The sequence below is a fragment of the Ischnura elegans genome, chromosome 11 (genome assembly GCF_921293095.1).
Source record: "Ischnura elegans chromosome 11, ioIscEleg1.1, whole genome shotgun sequence".
NCBI classification, from domain to species: Eukaryota; Metazoa; Arthropoda; class Insecta; order Odonata; family Coenagrionidae; genus Ischnura; species Ischnura elegans.
This window is the reverse complement of record NC_060256.1, coordinates 13,424,004-13,443,811: the sequence shown is the minus strand read 5'-3', so window position 1 is coordinate 13,443,811 and position 19,808 is coordinate 13,424,004. Positions and strand designations below refer to the sequence as shown.

Sequence of the window (19,808 nt, the reverse complement as noted above, 5' to 3'; positions counted from 1 at the left end):
ATAATTTTACAGTAAATAATATACATGAGTAATTTCCAATTTAGAACTACATTTAAAGTTCAAAGAAATGAATATTCATCTAAGTAAAACGTGAAATATTGACAGCCAGAAGAGAAAATTTTTCAGAGTTCCTAATGAAGACCAAAAAAACAAAAAAGAAAAAGTCCTAAATGTAGTAAATAAAAGACTTAAAATGAATGAAGAGTAAGTAACGGATGCTTAATAAAATTAAAAATAGGCGATCAACAATAAATGGAATCAATGGAGAAAACAACATGAGAGAGTAAATGGACGGATGGTATCACTAATAGCTATGCCTTATCAAGAGCCAAGCACCAGTCATATTCAAAGAAGATACAAATATTATCTAAATGAGCCATGTCATATCCAGGGATTAAGTACAACTAGAACATGTGGGAGACCAAGACAGTGAATTTTCGGTTGTCGTTTATGAATTCACCTAAAATAGTATTCATTGGGGAAGAGAATAGCTTTTTCTATTTTTGTACACGGAAATCTTGGCTAGATAGAATATGTTTGTGAATAAAGCTTTATTAATATGCTAACAGAAACTAAGAATAAGATGAGAGAACTAAAAACAATGGTAGGATAACAAATGATTCTAAAAGGGAAGTAAGAAAAGATGAAAAAAGTAGATTATAAAAACATATGAATCCAATAGAGTATATGTGTAATAAAGGAAAAAGTTGATCGAAGTGAACTGAGCCTCTATCATCTAATTGACCAATTCAAGTTCTTGAGGCTTTTGTGGCACTAAAAGAATAATTTTAACCAATGATATAACAAGAAAATGCACATATTAAAATCAACATGTTAACCACCTTATAAACTGCACATGTGAGAGTAGCAAACAAAATATTAAGTACATAGATGCACTCAGGGCCCAAATCATCAATTAGAAAGTATCGGCACAGCAGATATGGAAGTAAATTATCAGATAGCGAGAACGGAAACATTTATTTTACCTAACACTGTAGTGGAAGAAGCTACATAGGGCAGCATTTCTCATTAACCGGTACTTGTTCCAAAGCTAAATAAAACTCACAAGCAAATTTAAGAAATCGATGAAATACAATCGATCGAAATTGATTAGCATTTAAAATACCCGTGAATAAGCGAGGAAATAACAACACAAGGGCTCAATTGATAAGTACTGAAAGGAAATCTATTCAACTCTCCTGCACAAAAAAATGCATATAGAGAGAAGCAACTTATACTATTCAACCATCAATGAAGCTGAAGGTTCACACTTTCCCAATTCAAGATCAGTTTGTCCACAGTGCAGAACGCAGGGAATTCGGGTAATAGCACATGCTGTTACGGTCAGTTATAGGACCTTGTCAAAGGGGAGAGAGATTAGGATAAATACCCTCAAAACACAGTGGTCTCCCATGGACTCACTTTATCTGATGTAAATGTAGACCTAATGAGGGAACGTGTGTAGCCTCCCAACCACACCCCCTTGAAATTGCCTTTACCTTGTACCAATTCTTTTTTGTGCAATGATAGATAAAATAACATAAATTTTGCAAAATTTTATAACAAGAATTGCAAAAATATGCAGGGTTAATTTTTAATTTTCCTTATTTCCAGTCCGAAATTTTTCATTTTCCCTGACTTTATAAAAACGGCAATTTTTGAATGAACAATTGAATTAGTATTTTAGACATTCAACTAACATATATTATAGTGACTCCCAAAAATGAAACTAAATAAGAATAAGAAATACTTCCACTACATTTCATAGCAATAAAAAAACATTCACCTCTTTCATGTAAACACAGCAATTTTAAAACATATTTCATACATAAGCTCAATTTCCTTAAAAAAATTAAATTCAAGCACTCATCATCACTACCCAACTGCTAATAGTTCTTTACAAAACCTTTACCCAGCTAACACATGCAGGTACCATTCAAAAACATGAACATCAACATCTTTAAGCGAGCAAGAGCCAGTTAATAAATGGGCCTTTACTGTGTAAGACTCATATTTCTCTTACAGCCATCAAACATATAAATATGAAAATATTCACAAAATAATTTCATTGGCAAATTTTTCTTCATTTTGATTTTTACCAGGAAAAGAAAAGAATTGATTTATTAAAATATTTTCATAAATATAACACCGAATTGATTTAATTACAACTATACATCTCCTAGCCTTCAAATTGTAACTCATTTCTCCACAAAAATACCTCACATTGTACACATTTAAAGGGAAATAAATTAACAATTGTCTACAGTAAAATTATGCCCCAATTCATACCAGCAACCAGGCAGAAGCTTAACAGCCTAAATTTTACTAATTGTCAATCAGCTTATAAAAACAAACTAGGTCAAACATGTAATGATTAAAAACCACCCATCAATTGATTGATGAGAGAAGATAAAATGTGGAAAAAAATATTGGCTATTGAGTTAATTATCTTGGAAAAGTATTCAAACATGAATTAATTCACTATAGACTAAAAGTACCTGGGGCAAGGGAAGCAATATTTTTCTTTTCCTATAGAGTGAAAAAGCTCTCTTTGGCCAATAATATCATCAGAAATAATGATTCCTGCAGATAACTGCTCCATTTCCACCACCAAGTAACCTACTAATACGCCATCATAATTTGACAATAAATGCTGCCCAGCTATTCGGGATATGCGGAGGATGAGCTGGTTGTGCCCACCAAGGACACGGGACAACTTTGTGGACCAGAATCGACATTAGAAGACTCCCTCAGAGGAAACATGAGCATTCGTGCATTGATGAACGACAAGTCGGGAAGATTGTGAATCACAGCCAAAGACTCGGGACAGAGAGTCACACCCTCCACCTGCCTGCGCTTGGCCCTGGCTCTATTGCTCAGGGAACTCCTCGAATTCTGCCCCCCTGGTTTTTGCAAGGTTTCCGTGGCCAGTATTTTCTCGACAAGTTTCTGGTGAGAGTCTTGCTGCTGTGACTTCTTCGTGGGCTGCAAGGGCTGCTGGGTAGGAGTTAAACACGTCGTCCCCACCTTCTCCTCTGGTGCTGATAAGAACTCCTTCTCAAGACCTATCAAAGAGAATGGCTCAATGAATATCTTTCAACGATGACTCACTTCATAATGCCACAATTTGAACCAGTAACAATCAATTAACTTTGAAAAAAGCATTCACTAAAGTAAACATTGAAAATCTAATACCATGTAGTCCATCTTCACTGTCATTCTACCACAGTAATGCCTAGAGACTAATTCCATGGATTGTTTTATTAACACCATGACAAGAAATTTACTGAAAATTCTAACCTTACTAAATAGACTACTTCATTTCCATCAGCAATGAAAACCTGAGGAATTCTTAGAGGACTTATGGAAGAGGACATACTTCAGGAGCATAGCTATTAACATCAAACCATGCATGAAAATTTTCATTAACATGAAAGCATTTTTACAGAAATACGGAAAATTCATAACACCCTAACAGGATTTTCATACCATTTTTACAAGTGAGATGCCAGTGACTTAAGTATTTATGAGCTCATGGATTAAATTGGTGAGAATTAGTAGACTCCTAGTAGCAAATTTAATGAATATAAAATGGGTGCATACAATAATTGCAATAATCGACATTATTACAATTATTGTTGTAGAAAATGGCAGATGGCTTGCATAGATAATTGAAAAAAAAACCAATAGAAGCAGAGACTCCTAAACATTTGAGAGGTTGTAAACTCAGAACCATAAAAATAACTGTCCTCTTTACCAGTTAATGTAAGTAATGCAAGAAAAAGTAAGGTTTCTAAAATGCAGACTCAGAAGAGGAATGGATTTACTCAGCTAATCGCTGATTCTACATCAAACAGAATCAATTTATGGCTAATTATAACACATTCCATGCTGCAGAAAAATGTTTGGCAGTGTATGCCACATTCCACTAACACAAAAACTTCAGTGCATTTCAATACTAGTAGAGGAAAGTTTTAAGTAAGTCTTACAAAAATATGATGATCATTTTAGCAAAAAACACATGAATATGTATCCAACATCAGTAGTTACAATTGTTTTTTTTTTTTTTTTAAAGTACAAGACCTGGAGCCGGACTCTTCTTCATTACTATTTACTGATGATAATTACGAAGCTGGATCGAAAAGATTAATAAATAGACCAGAAAGAGCTAGCCTATGCACCAAGCCTTAAATTTCTTTGTGATAACACAGTAAATTAGTGACATGCACACTCAATGACAGCACACATTGAAAAATGGGATCGTGCCGGTATAAGTTACACTATATTACAGCAGCATATGTCATTAGGGCACTATGAAGAAACAGAATCTTGTCCCTTTTTATTGCGTTCAATTAAACTGTCCATATCAATTTGTCTTGGTTAAAATATTTTCAAAATTGTGTTGTTTATCTTGAAGAGATAATCAGTTCAAAATGAATAATGATTTTATAAAATCCTACACTCTTCTTTGCAAAAAAATCTTCCAATTACAAAATCATCATTCAGACATAACAACTAAATAAATTTTGCCAATGGTATAGTATCAACTGGTCTCAATCATGTATTAATGCAAAATGGGAAGGCTTTTCAAAATCAATTTGACGATAATCTAAAATAAAATTCAAAAACCGAAAAATCTAACTAACAAATGATAAAACCTGATATTAAATGATCACATCATTTAACTCTTTATGACAGTAGCAATAGCATGTTATTGGTTAATGCCTTGCTAGACAAACAAAGAAATCTTAAATACTATAAGTATTACAATGGCACAGTTTGCCATTACATAATTACTATCTTCTAAATCAATCTCTTAATGATCAATTTCTGACATGAACTTATATAAGACATTTGTCAAAAGCTAATTCACATTCCTCCAATAACCACCATTTAACTAAGCACACACAAAGCAAAAAATACTAACATTACACAATACCTTCTAGTGCTTCTAAATATTTTTGCAGGAACTTATGAAGTACACACAAGAGAAAAAGACCATAGTAAAATTAACAACACCAAATCCACCCAACAGTTAAGAACCCAAGCATCATCGGAGAAGGAAAGTGTAATTGTGAAATATACATAATTGAAGGTATATGTGAGATACATAGTAGAAAACACCATTTATTGTGCTCACGTGTAAACATGCAAAAAGATCATCAGTGACTCAAAGTAACTAATCAACATCCACCACAGCTATTAAAATTGCATTAGAGATAAACGTATTTAAAAAGCTCCACTATTATGTTGCTGATTCACACAGCATTTGCTTCTGAATTATTAAATTATCTCCATTAATGGTGCAGAACTTCGCCATAAAAATAATGATTTGTACATACTCCATCCCTGATTTGATGCAATAAAAACCTCATGGTTCAGAACCAGAATACATTTATGTAGTAAAAAACTAACACAATCATACTAAATGTGACTCCCTCTTGAACACCTTTAAGATGGCCTCAATTTTCAAAGTTTTCCCCATGTTAGCCCAATTTTCCACGGACCATTCTGTAGGCTAACAATAAATAGCTCATGTCCATCCACCTTTCTCCTAGAGTCATTAGATAATTTAAGCATGTAATGCACGTACAGGCTCAGCATATACTCTGTGGCACAATAAAATAGCTACTTATCAGCCAAGTTAATACTTCAGTAAACAAAAATGAGAAGAAGTAGTCCGACATCTTTCACGAGTTAAAAACATAAAATGGTTACAACTCAAGTTCGTAAGTGTCCATAAGTTTCAAGAGATTTTAAGGGCAATAAAAAACAAAATATGATCATCAATCATCATTTCATATCAATCATTTTTATCAATAATTTGTTAATAATCATCATACATAAGGATAATTATAAGTTAATCTTGCCACATTAATGTAAACCAGTGAAATCCTGAGGGCTTGGGAATAGTTAATACATGCATCTGACAAATGTGTTCAGGAAGATATCATAGCATAGGTGTTATCAAAAGTAAAACTGAATATTAACCTATTTGAATCCCAAAACTAAATGAAATTCAAATGATGGGGTAAATTTCATGGTGTATCTACTCTGCACCACAATAATACAAGACATTTAGAGAATCAAATACTGTGCTCCGCAGCCTCAACTAACAGATAAAGAAAATCATCCATTCTGTTTCCTTCAGGCTTTCTTAAAAGAGAGTAAATGCCAGCATTTACTTACTGGCAAGTCTCCAAGCAGCATCGGAAGGAGGAGCGGTGGAGGAAGAGGAGGAGGCAAAGTTATCATATGTCGTGAAAAAGTCCAGGTCTAGGAGGGCTGACCTATGAGTTGCTACGTGTTTGTGCCAAGCACCATTCATCAAAAGCAAGGGTGTCCCAAAATTTAATAAAAAAAGGCGGGGAGAGAAGAGAGAAGAACAATTTGTTAGTTTAAGGGAGGCAATGCAAACCCATAGATACCCAAAGGGAGGGATTTCTTTCTCTTACTGACATTTATGATGACCCAGTAACCAAGGAAATAGACAAAACTGTCCGAAATAAAAAGGAACGTAAAAAAAACAATCTGGCAGTGCTTTTCACCAACATTAATAGCAACATCTAAATATCAAGGTTATCATTGCAACATCAAGGAGATGTCACAAAACCTATTCTACACACAATAGAGTTTAACACTTCATAAAGTTAGTCACCAATTCCTAAATGAATGTTCTCAATACATTGAGAACCAGTATGTAAGTGCTCAGTTCAAATCAGTTCACCAATTATATTCCAGAGAAATGATTATATTTGAGAAAATATTCAGCTTTGAAACTACTTTCAAGCGAAGTATTTGAACTCAAATGTAAGGACCCAAATAAAAACATGCGATCACTAGATGTTAGTAGTCAGAGGAACTTTGGTGAGCAATATTCCAGTACAAAAGGCTGTTTAGTGATGGAGGCAATACAACGATTGCATTAAAATGCACTGCAACACTGCCCTATTGGGCTGCAGAAAAAAAGGGAACAAATGGGATGTTTAACGAAAAGTAAAATGTGAACCAATAGGTTAAATCATGGAGAGAGCATGGAGTAGAGCGTTTTTAGTCCCTGCATACGTCAGTCAACATGAAGCAAGCGATTATTTATTTTCAGTTTCCAGGGTTTCAAAGATTTATACACTTGATTACATCCACCAATTTCCTCTCTTTCCACACTTGTGTTTGAAGATATGCAAGTATGCCTGAATACATAATTTGGATTAATTACCATAGAAAAAAATTTCCCTTGACCTGCAATCGAACCACAGACCTTTGGCTTTCAGCAGCAATTTGCAGATCACTGCACTATCCAATTTCCCTTAATTCGTATGCCAATTTTTCCAAGGTTCACATTTCTAGATGCCAGCAACTTGCACTTTAACACTTTCAAATCTAGCAACGTTAACCATTCACCACCATTAGAGGATGATTCCCCATTACTGAAGTCGCAGTCTAAAAGAATTTTTAAAAATAAGCAACACAGCATATGTCACCTGCCAAGTGTCGTTTGCTACACCACAGTCTGGCATTCCTCCCACCGAGCTTTGGAGGTAGATATGAGTTAGGGTGAGAAAATGAGAAGAACACATGTCCACTACGCGATACTACAAAGTAATAACTGAAATTGCACATAACCTCTGAGGTAGCTGAATACATCCTTAGATAAAGAATGGCAGAGACCTAACTAAAATTAATAATAGAAGAGGAAGTAACAGTTCTTCCCATCATCAAGATTGAGAAGAATGTACAAGGAGAGGATAAAGTTTTAACAATTCACAATGCAATGATTCAATAAAAATACCATTTTATGCTAATGATTCAGCAGTCCGTCTAGGCAACACTGCCAGATTATGGGTTCTCAACAACAGTGCTATGAATGCATAGCACCCACATACTACTTCCTTTACACCAAAACGTCAGAAGGTCCAGAGCATAAGGGTACAGGCACCTACAACTTTCCAGGATCAGTTTTAATGTCCCAATGGCCTCCTTCACCAATTTTAACTGTCAATTGTGATTTGAGTTTGAAGGAACCATTATTTCTCCTTTCTGGACCATCCTAGGCCCTGCACTGTTTGCTTAGTAATTATTATCACTGTACACACTCTTGAACTTTGGTGAGCAATTCCTTTCCCCAGTAAGCTGCACTCTCCAAACAAGTTACTGAACCGAAACTGTTTTTTTTTTTAACCACACAAAAGAATGGCTGACTGAGGAAGATTTCTTTTGTCGCAACTTATTTTCAACTTCCAGCATCCAAATTCTTTAAATGAATTGAGATTTAGAGTCTGAGTAAATGACCATTCGATAGTTCAGGGTCCAGAAGAGATATTTCAGTCTTATTTGGTCACATTTTTCATAGTAACTGCATTTATGCAACATTCTGTAGTCTAACAAGAACTTATAGAGCAATACCTAAAATGCTTTTTATGAAACCAACCTATGTGCTAGTCTGGAGGCTACCACGTGAGTGAGAATTAAATCCACTAGATTCGAAAGTAGAAAAAAATCAACCTGACCAGGAATTAAGCATGACATTTAAAATGTTGAGCCAACGTAAAGACCGTTAAATATGCGATTAATATTCTCTCCTTAAATATCGCCAACTTTTCCAAAGAAAGATATTTTCCCTCATGAAGTTTAATTTCCAGTCGATGTGAAGTTTTCCTCTTATAAGGTCACACGCATTTCCTGCCTTTATGTGGCTGGTTTAAAATACAGTGTAACCTCGATCTGTCGTTTTTCAGGGGGATGGATGAAAAAAACGATGAATGCGGGAATGTTTGCCCGGGTTGCCTATGTCCCAGGATCCGCTGGATTTTTGCGAATTATGATATTCATTAATGGATTCAAACGAGATTTTAGCTGATTACAGGAATATTATTACTTAATCGAAACACTTAGGTCACATTGTTGATTCGACTTATCTCTCTTTCTAATATCCTAAAGAAACAAGCCGCCTTGCTAAAAAATGTTTGCACTCCACTCGGAATTTTCACTGCTATTATGCATTTCTGTCTGATGTAAAAATTCTTACCCATCAAATGCCATTTCAAGTACACGTATTTACGAGAGAAATGTGCGTGTTATTCCTCAAACAACTGATTTCGCCGTCGCAGTGATTGGTTATGAGATGGATCAAGAAGGCCAAAAATAGTTTATTATTTGAAATGTTCCTTTCTAGCAATTAAATTTTTAATATGATCGAGGCAACGTAGCGTTAATCGTCAGCGGCACGCCCACCTGATCCTCGGCTTCATCCCACTTCTCGTTTTCACCAGGGATCTCGCTCTACCCCTACCCCTGCCGTCATGTGCTACCAGACATACCGAGGCGTTCTGCAATATTCACGTATTTCTAGCCCGGATTCTTTTCTTCATCATCAATTATTTTCAGTCCATCTTTTCAAGTTCTCACTTGTGTCTTCGGAAGGGCCATGGTCCGAAAACGAATAAGAATAAAACTAATGAAAATGAAACCTGACTCCATTGAACCCACACGGAAAACACTCGCTAGTTTTAAGTCAATCCACTCGGGAAAGTACGGAACCACTCGTACGAGGTGAAGTTCGGCACTAATGGTATCGCATACGGCGTAGGCAGAGCTTACTGCAGAGGGTGAAGCATGACCATATGACTGCGCAGTGAAATTTTTTATCCTATAGAGAAGGCAACTTACCCACTCATTTCTAACAATAAGTAGCGTATCTCTAAATTAGCAGATGAATTCAGATTGCTAGTAGGGAGAAACAAAATATCCTGAGAAGATATCGCTTCGTTAGCACCTCAGACAAGTGAGACTTGTAGCATAACTCGTAAATTGTAACCAGACGCCCTGTTTTCGAAATAAATCCGCATCAACTGCCGTGAAGCTCACTATCAGCTGCGAGGATATCGATATTCGCCAGAAATCACCATCGTATCATTCCAACTATTTCCTTGCTTAAAATGGTTAAATAAGGTTAGAAATACGTCGTGTTTGGTATCATTCTTTTTTGAATTACGTGTACATCACTAATATCTCAATCTAATAAAAGTATAATACCATTTGCCAAAATTCATTTTTACACACCTTTCGGGCTAATCGGTGATTCATGCGGCAGTTGACCTCCAGAGGTGGGGATCTTTGAAGCGGGTCAGCTAAAAAAAAGTCAGCGGTCGAGAAAGCGGGAGGCGTGGAACAGGTTTCTTTTGTTCTCGAGTAACTTGATATTTTCTTTCGAAGCTAAGGTCGTCGTAATTCTTCGTTAAAACTTTCGCGGGTGCTCGTCATGTTGAATTAAAACTTTTGGGCTATGTCGCCGCATCAGATTTTGGGTGGCCCCAACGTTTCCCGACCGATGCTGGTCGCTCTCTCAAGGGAATCTGAAGAGGTGGGATTTAAAATTGGTATATATAGGTATACGTGTCAGGTGGTGTGGGGAGGGGAGTGAGAGGTTGGAGGAGTAGGTTGTCGATTATTTTTGCCGATTACGGGTTGCCAAGTACGGCTGATTTTAAGGCCAGTGTCTCTGTTAAAGTTGTTTTTCTCCTCTTTAGTCGTCGTAATACGATCCCTGCTCAAGCTGGGACCTTTTTTTATTTCGGAGAGGAAGAAAGCTTCAACTGGGGGGAGGCGAGTGCTGAATGGAGGGGGATACCGGATCTTGGGAAATACGCTAATGTAACTATCCCACAGCACTCTGCTTCTCCCTATCGCATTTCTAGCTCCTGGGGAAGATTAAAACTATGTGTCTGTTGTTATTAGCCATAAATAACACGTTGTACACACTTCGTCTCATTTTTATCAAACGATGAATGTGGGAAAATTATTCGACGGGACCGCGATCTTCAAACGATCAATGCGGGAAAACGATACTTCGGGGAACGATAGATGCGGGAAAAAATTACATTGTCTTTATGGAACTTAATTTGAGACCAGGAGCGGCGAACGATGAATGCGGGAAAACGATGAATGCGGGAACGATAAATCGGGGTTCCACTGTAATCAAGCTTACACAATAATTAGCAAAAATAAGATTTTTGAAAATAAAGCTGGATGACTAAATGCAAACAGCTGCTTGGTGACACACTTAAAACTGTACGACTGGATTGGACTTTATAACAAGATTAATGTAATGAATGCTTCAAAAAACATGGAAAATATTACATTCTCTTAACACCTGGTAATGTCACAAAGAAGTAACACTCATTTCCCAGAACAATGATTATAAAAAGGCAAAAGGAGATCAACCCAACACCACAACATACATAAGACATAGAAGCAACCACCAAAGGAGAAAATTGATGTGAGACAAATAAAAATTAAGCTCAATTCAATACTCACATTCAAGAGGATTGACCAGACCACTACTGTTCCAGTCAAACTGAGCAGCTGGTACATTCTCCTGAAACGATAAAAGAAAAATTAAAATAAAAAAACATCTATAATACACTGGAGGGTTATAGAAAAATAATTTGGGAAAACGTTTGGACCATGTCCACCAAGTTTCTCGTGAATTGCCACCACCTCAGAATTTTAAGATCACAAATTACAATTTTTAAGGCACTTTAACCACAATGATGGCAAATATATTTAATATGTGATTCGAGAGAACGCCATTTTAGACATATCAACTCCTTCGGGTCGGTCGTTTGAAAAAACCATATGGTATATATATTAATCAATGAAAATCAGTTTTTTTGGGATTGCATCAGTATTTTGTGCAACTTTGTACTTATAAAATTTGTCATAGAATAAAATAAAATTACTTTGTTCTATTCCACACTTTATTTTAAATAGCACGACCCGGGTTTCAGCAATATCTAATGCTATCATCAGGTGATAGCATTAGATGCTGAAACCCGGGTAATTTTAGTTTATTCTATGATGAAGCAATTTCACAAAGTAACGCCTGAGACCATGTCTTATATTATAAAATTTGATTGAAGCTTAAAATTCTGGGGTGAGAGGACCACATCATGGCAAAACTGTCTCTTTGGTGCGTTCATTTACGAGGGGAGTGTCCAAAAACCGGATCTCAGATTTTATCAAACCCTGTAGTATAGTAATCAATCAGGAGCTGTCCCTGAATCACTTCCTATACGGAATAAAATCAATGGCTCAAAAAGAACGCAGAAGTAAACACATGTCAAAATATATAAAGAAGGGAGTGTGAGGATTTTTGCATTGGAAAAAAGAGTTTGACTCCTATTTGGAGGTCCTAGGATTGATTCTTGGCTGTGGCACTTTTTCATAATTTGTTTCTACTTATCATTTTACAAAAGCCTGTTATTCAGCATTATTACTATTGTTACTATTTCACTAAAATTTTATTTTTCTGCTTGGAAATCTTTTTCTGCAATGCAGCAGCATCTGATATTTTCCCATTTTTTTCACACGGATGCCTTCTTTCAGTCGAACAGCGTAACCACCGGGCTACAGCTGATTCTTGATCGAGACCAATTTCTAAGGGAATGTATTTGACCTGTAAATGTTTAACTACGTTTTTTGTTTAAACAATTGGTTATATTACCTCATATGGGGAGTGATTCATTGATAGCCACCGATGGACTATAACACTACAAAGACCTGAGACCCAGTTTGATTTTCGGACACTTCCCTTGTTAGACAAAAACAAACAGTTCAATCATTCTGGCCCAACGTGTACATTATTTTCTAAATTTCCTAAGTCAAAAAGGGGAAAATCCCTGACTTTAGCTCATGACTGTCACTTTCTATTTCCCTTACATCGATTGCAGAACAACACTTAGCCCCCAAAGTTCATTAATTTAGGTACTTACCAATTGCAATTACTTCCAAATTAATTTCCAAATATTGAAAGAATTTTTAGCCAAGATGACTTATTTTTGCTAAGAGAAATCAAAAAGTAGCAAGCATAGAGATAGTCAACTCAATGGTAGAAAGTAAGGATGAGTCGGTTCTCAAATTTTTTCGGTTCTCGGTTTCGGTCTGGTTCTTCCCCATCGGTTCTCGAAACTTGGTTCCAAGCATGAACTCGTATTATCTGAATTAATGGCAAATTTAAATGGACAACCACAAGAAGTGAATGAAAATAATTTACACTAGAAGTAAATAAGCAGGAAAGCTCCGTAAAAAATCTTAATATCATCTCCATAATTTTATTTGCCTCGTCAAAAAGTTTAAGTAACACGTTGTTAAAGAATGTTATGATCGACCAATAAGTCACATTACATCAGGCACCCAATGGTTCTTTCTACAGGTTTTCATTTAAGAAATTCAACACTTTAACCATAGCTGGGTCTAATCTATTCTATTTTTACATAAATATGACCTGCAGTACTGAACATGCATTCACTGAAAACAGTAGTGGTTGATATTGATTTTGGAGGGTTGTGCAAAATATGCTTGGAGCGCAGTTCACATACTGCATATATAGTTTGCATAGCATCAGGCTCAATAGTGAAACTTACCCAACTTCTGACCACATCATCCGTTAATTTGTTGTAACTCGTGAGTCAGTTCAAAATATATTCTGTATTCTGCGATGTAGCTTAAATTCTTACTTTCACAGACAACTTATTCACATATCTCACTGTCACAGTTCTTATAACCTCAACACTAAACTGCTCAAGATACCGGTACAGCGACACCATGGTTAAACTGAGTGGCCGCAGGGTCAATATTCATTTATGTGAAATTTACAAGGTTTTTTAATTCAACATATATTTTCACATGTAAACAAGGTATTTCACCATCTGAGAATTTCAAACACTCATCTGGGGCTTTCAAAACAGCTCTCTGTGGTCAGAAATATCACTAGAAGCGATATGTGCCATTGAGAGTCACATCACGAAATCATTCACCATACTTTCAAGTGATCAAGTGCATGAACGTCAGCATAACTTAGAAATGATCATTCATAGCGTAAAATGGCCTTAACAAAGAGTAAGTAGCATTGCTATGATGGTGTTACAATGGATACATGTACAAGCCTCTACCTATTTGCTTATTTTGTGCATTAAGTGATTGGAGATTGCTTCTTCCCGTGGTAAATCTCAGGAGTAAAAACAAGATAACAGTCTCACCTCAGAATCTGGCACAGCATTTGTCCGAGTAGGCTGAATAGCTGGAGGGGGCTGATTTCCAGGTGTTGATCCTGATTTCTCCTTTGGCGCCTTGCTAACTGTTGCAGCTGGAGGAGCCCTCACTGGTTCCAATGGATCAAAGCCTAAATTGGCAGCAAACCTTGGCACAGCCGTAGAATTCCACCGTGGTCCAAAAAGCTACCATAAAGAATGTTTTGCACACCATGACAGACATTGGCACACGAGAGTTAAAAACAGAAGCAGGGTGATAACATATATTTCCTCTACTGAGAAAAACCTCAGGCAACATGGAGAATACACAAATGGTGAAAATAACTAGAACTATTAATTAAAAATGCAATTCAAACAAATGAAGCCTAAATCACAAAATTATTTATCTCGGATGTATGGTTACAGGGATACGTTTTTGTGAATTGTTGTCTCAGTTCTGACTTCATAGAATAGGCTTAACATAATACAAAGTAAAAACCTTTGTAATTCCACATGAACTCCTGTGGTATTAATTTTTTAAAATTAACTTTTCACCATGCAAGGTTTTTGATCAAAATCCTAGATGTTCTGGATATCAGTCATCTTAACAATCTCTTTCTCAGTGTTTACAACCCTTCATTTCATTGAAAGCAGAAATTATCATTGCAATTTTTCTATGATTCCACAAGTCACTTCATATGTTCTTTTTCCTTTTCGATCCTGATGCCAGGCAGTGACTTGGAAATCAAGCCTAGAGAATTATTGCTTTCTATTCAGAATCCAAATAGAAAGAAATTCTTTCCCTTCCCATTCTGTTTTACTTCTGATTTTCTGCACAGTCGCACAATGTGTCACAGGATAGGAATAGAAAGGAAAAAGGAGCAAAAGAAAAATAAATGGTTCAAATTTTCGGAAAAGCAATCGCAATATCTATCTGATGGACATGATCATACACAATTATCATTTTGGAAAGATTATTCTAGCCATTATTGGAGATAAACCTTGAAAGGGACAAAATAATTATTGTGATTTAGGCTTATCAGAGTTGTTTGAATTCATTGTAATAACCAGTATATTACAAGAAGGAAACGACACCTGAGATACATATAAATCACTCTCTGAGCACCATGTTAATGAGCACCTCTAACATACATTTACAAATCAGGTCATAGACAACCTTCAAGTAAGACACAATACAGAAAAAATATCTTTGAAAGCGTAATGCCACAAATAAAGCTTCTTAAATTTCCGAGTACAATATTAATTGCATGAGTGATTCCAAGAATAAGCCAGAATATGTTACTGAATAACCCAGAACAGAAACAAGTGCAAGCACAGTCAGCACAATGCAATGTCAAACTCCACACATCCTATAAAGACATACCATTACCTAATGTCCCTGAAGAATATGATCACAACTGTCAACCAAAGTTCACGTGAGATGGCGAGCTCCATAATTTATAATAGAAATGCAATAGATATATGAACTCCTATGGCTATAGTAAACCTCAATGCAAACAGAGTAATACCCTTGTACTTCTAAATTTAGACATAAAAGGAATTAATATATGTTTAGTAAAACAGACAACATACTCCTAATAGAGAGAATTTTGACTTTATACACAGTATTTAGTGAAAAATTAGCAAATCAGAGTAAATCTACATGAACATTCTCCTGATAGAGATTAAGGCATAAAATTAATAAGGCAAAAGCCAAACTTACAATATTCCGTGAATCGATCGACAGTGCTGAGAGAAGAGCCTTGTTGGAGGAGGAGCCTCCCCACTGGTATGAGAGGGCATGAGTCGTCTCAACGTCTTGCAATTGCTTCCACACTGGCCCATCATTCAAGCTTTCCCGTAGGTCTCCATTAAAATCATCCTTGCCTTCATCATCTGACAAACTCTGAAAGGCAAGCTCAGCAAGAGATTCCACGCAAGAGTCAGCCTAGAGGAATAAGACAATGAAAAAAATTTAGACAAGATGATCTCATATCAAATGCAGCAAAATCTTACTACTGAAATGAAAGGCCTGGGCTAAAATTTAGGCCATTTGGAAACGTGCAGAGTTCTACTTTTAACACATTTTCACAAGATGCATCTAATCTTGAAAAAGAGACAAACCATAAATGGAATTAAGTGTTTTAAATCAATAGTTCCAATGTTTAAACAATGTTAACAGTGATAGTTTTATACCTTGGTTGAAGCTCTCATGGATCATTGTAGCAGTTGGGAATGTTTTTCTGATGCACCCCGCATATTTGTTTGGTATAGCCCAAAATTTGGCGAAGGAAAGTCTTTCAGTGGAGGGTATTTACATGGAAGGAGGTTGAAAGGGGTGAAGGAGTTGTCATTGTATTTTGCATAATTTTAGAGCAGGATACCACGTGTGGCTGATTTTTAAACCATAGTCCCTGTTGAAATTCTGCTAGCGTTTCTTAATCTCTAACGCTTCTCGGATAAGCCAGGGTTTGTACTTTGTCGATTACTTTACCGTATCCTTAACATTTTTCATTTTAGTTCAGTCATTAGTGAATCCAGATATCACCATGGAGGAGTGGATTTCATTTTAAATGACTTAGGGGCTGACGATGTGGAAACAGCCGAGAGGAGAGACTCGATTCCAGTCACGTGATCTACAGGCAACTAGCAAGAATTCACACTCCTCTCCTGAGAGCGAGTCAGTCTTCCCCTGGCTTTTTTTTTATAAGAGAGGGATAACTGAAAGAAAAGCCAAAACCTCAGCTTCCACGTCATTTGAAATGCACTATGCATGCCAAGCTGGAAAGGAGTAGCTTGATACAAAACCAATTAACCTTGAGGTACAGAAAGATAGGGGGGAAGGCAACATGGGCTAATATTGCTGTACTTAGGCATGTGCTCATAGATACTGATGGAAAATGAGGCACTCAATACACATAATTAAAGTTTGCATTGGATATGATAATTAATCATTGCATTAAGTAAGTATTTACCTTTCCGGATTGTAGAAGCTGAAATAACTTTAAATCCTCTGTGTGATGAAACTGCTCCGCAGAATCGTCCTTGGAAGCTTCATCAGCAGAAATGGGAGGTTCTTCAGGTGGTTGTTGATCACTCGACAATAATGGGTCACGAGGAACGTCTTCCGTAGGTGCTCTATCCACAGAGTTAGTGGGTGCGAATGCAAAGTCCGAAAATTCATCATCAGAACCGAGGTTTCTTTCACCAAAGTTCGGTTCATCTATGGGCTGGAATGTTAATCCATCTTCCGCATGATTGGAGACCGTGGCACTAGCAAAATCGCAGAAATCATCTTCTAAATCACAATCGTCGTTCTTAAATACTAAATCCTTATCCTTGGCATTAATGGCATTACAATCGGCACTCGGGAAATTAGCCCCGTCGGTCGTGTCGGCGCACTTGTCACTAGCACGGAATGCGGAAAAATCGGCAAAATCGTCATCATCCTCGTCGTTGCTAAGTCTAGTCCTACTACCATCTATTTTAGCATCACACTCAGCATCGTCAGATACAATGGAAGATTGGGGAAACACATTCTCGTCAACCGTTCTCTCACAACCATCGTGCCACCCTTCAGATTTTTCCCTGGGTGTCCTTTTCTTTCCAACAACTAACGTTTCGTCGCTACCACTAGAGTCGTCCAGAGTGGCATTTACGCTCACTCCTGCATCCAAAACATCAACAACTTCCTCCTCCTCACTCTTTTGACTCGCACTACAAAGTCCTGAATCCGTGGCACCGGACGAAATCACGGAATCTTGGCTGGTATTATCCTGCACACCGGAGATAGCTGATAAAGCCCCTCTGTCCACCGATAAAAAATCCACTTTCTTCTCTTCAGTATCTTCTGTCATGCACTTTTCGAAATTGCCGAAATCACTTTCATCGTCCTCAGGATCATCCGCGTTATTCTCCTCCGTAAACCGTTCAAGGCATTTTTCATCAGACTCCACTTTCAGGTCTTTACCTTCTTCCTCCCTCTCAATCGTCTCCGAGCAGTTGTGAAATATCTCATCCTCGTATATTTCATTTATTTGGTCTACTTTTTCCGAATTAGATGTTACTGTTTCCGGAAAAACATCTTGATCAACACACTCGATCCAAGGTGACCGTTTTTCAGGTGTTGACCCCTTTGATTCTCCTGAGGAAATAAAAAAGTAGCCATATGTCAACAAACAAACAATGGAGACCACCAAATTAATGAAGAAAAAAAGACGTGACAAAACGTGATGCCTCACCCAAACAACCGAAGGCAAAACTTGCAGTAGTAAAATCACCGAAATCATCATCATCGACGTTATTTTCATCGTCGCTTCCCATAGGTGGTGGAACAGTTGGAATCAATGGAGGGATTGCACTAGACATTGTGTCCAAGCATTTAGTACTGCTGTTATTGTTCATCTATTACTCTTTCCCTGTAAACAATATTTATTTAAATTCAAATAGCTGTAGTCACTATTTGCAAGAACATACACATAGCACACTACAAACACGCAGGTTCTTAAACGTCAACTGTGAGCAGTCGTTGGAACAGAGATGTGTATTCAACAAAGGAAGACTAATTACTTCGAAATAAAATTGGTAACTTAAAAACCCAACACTGAATGAGAACAAGTATTAACCTCTTAACAAGTCACAACTCCGCTTAAGATGCACAATAGATGACACACAGAATGAAGGTCAACCTAGTCTTCGGGTACCATATGGTATAAGGGCAAAAATGTTTTAATCATTGCAGAGATAATATATTTACGATAATCTTTGATTGAGACCAATGGTCAAGTCGTTCAAGAGACTTCAACTGTATCAACGAAGAAATACTATCACGATCGATGTGGCACAACGGTCAAATAACGCGAAACCCAAAGATCCATCCTTAAATAATATATTTATTGAGAAAATTATGATAAAAGGCTTTAATTTTAACCATTACCATCAGTAAAACGGGGGCTGTAAAGTAATAACTTAAATATTACGTACTTACAGTATCACCTGCTCTCCATATCTGCCAATCCTCTTTCCTCATTAGTGAGCACACCTTTTGCGTTGCCAGTTCGCTTGAAGGAAGGTGTATTGCAGTTTGTTTATCATTTCTACTTTTATCATCCAAAACATACGGAGCAAAAATACAACAGATGAGTTTTATTTTGCCAAATTATTCCTACTCTACAGAAAGCAGTAGCTGAAACACAAATGACGTCAAGTGGAATAAATAAGATAAAGAGCAAATTGATTTGGCAACACTGAGGAAATCAACTCCCTCTTCCGTTTGATCACTCGTACAGATTTTACACTTGAGCGATCTGAGCATACCTAGAAACCTACAGAGGTTCTCTCACCGACGATCATTTATGAATTTAGTTTTACATCGGGTAACTTGCTCTCTGTGCTCATTATGCCTCCTATACGTTCATGATAATGCCTTAACAGCTACGGGTTCGAGCAACCATGGTACGAATTCGGAACAAGAACAAAAATAATTTTAAGACAACGCAAACACACCGTTTCGTAATAAATTGTGCAACAGCTAATGTTCGTATGCCAGAGGATACGCCAAAAACCCTGACTTTTCACCCTCTCAAACGATTATTACTTTTAACCAACCTCAAGGGCAATGCAAAAAATCCTTTGCGGAGATTTAGGGGTGAATACACGAACTCTCTTTCGATACACACCTTTAAATTCATTATAGATTTAGAGATTTAAAAGCAGAAATATACACATTCCAACTTAATTTCTTCTTAAATTTCATTTTTTCTACCTTTACTACGAAATTCG

The 19,808-nt window shown here is 36.8% G+C and overlaps 1 protein-coding gene across 4 annotated transcripts; it reads right to left on the bottom strand.

Moving 5' to 3' along the window:
- Positions 1–534: 534 nt before the first annotated feature.
- LOC124167834 (aftiphilin) lies at positions 535–19,777 on the bottom strand. Of its 4 annotated transcripts, none has more exons than XM_046545872.1 (8): positions 19,011–19,777; positions 18,269–18,445; positions 17,003–18,171; positions 15,751–15,975; positions 14,037–14,234; positions 11,314–11,374; positions 6,190–6,300; positions 535–3,065 (listed from the first exon to the last, which is right to left on the bottom strand). In XM_046545872.1, exons 2-8 carry the CDS (start codon positions 18,429–18,431, stop codon positions 2,662–2,664), a joined length of 2,331 nt encoding a protein of 776 aa, XP_046401828.1. In that variant the 5' UTR covers positions 18,432–18,445; positions 19,011–19,777; the 3' UTR covers positions 535–2,661. The 4 variants fall into 4 exon arrangements, with proteins under 4 accessions (XP_046401828.1, XP_046401827.1, XP_046401829.1 ...); XM_046545871.1 differs by having other exon boundaries at positions 19,015–19,777; XM_046545873.1 differs by lacking the exon at positions 19,011–19,777 and adding an exon at positions 18,653–18,744.
- Between the last annotated feature and the right edge of the window lie 31 nt (positions 19,778–19,808).

Bases quoted from the DNA above. Each gene is read 5' to 3' on its own strand.
- LOC124167834 (XM_046545872.1), bottom strand. From the start codon at position 18,431: ATGAACAATAACAGCAGTACTAAATGCTTGGACACAATGTCTAGTGCA. The intron at 18,172-18,268 runs GTGAGGCATCAC...TTATTTCCTCAG, and splicing joins TTTTGCCTTCGGTTGTTTGG to GAGAATCAAAGGGGTCAACA. The intron at 14,235-15,750 runs GTAAGTTTGGCT...TCTTTATGGTAG, and splicing joins CGATCGATTCACGGAATATT to CTTTTTGGACCACGGTGGAA.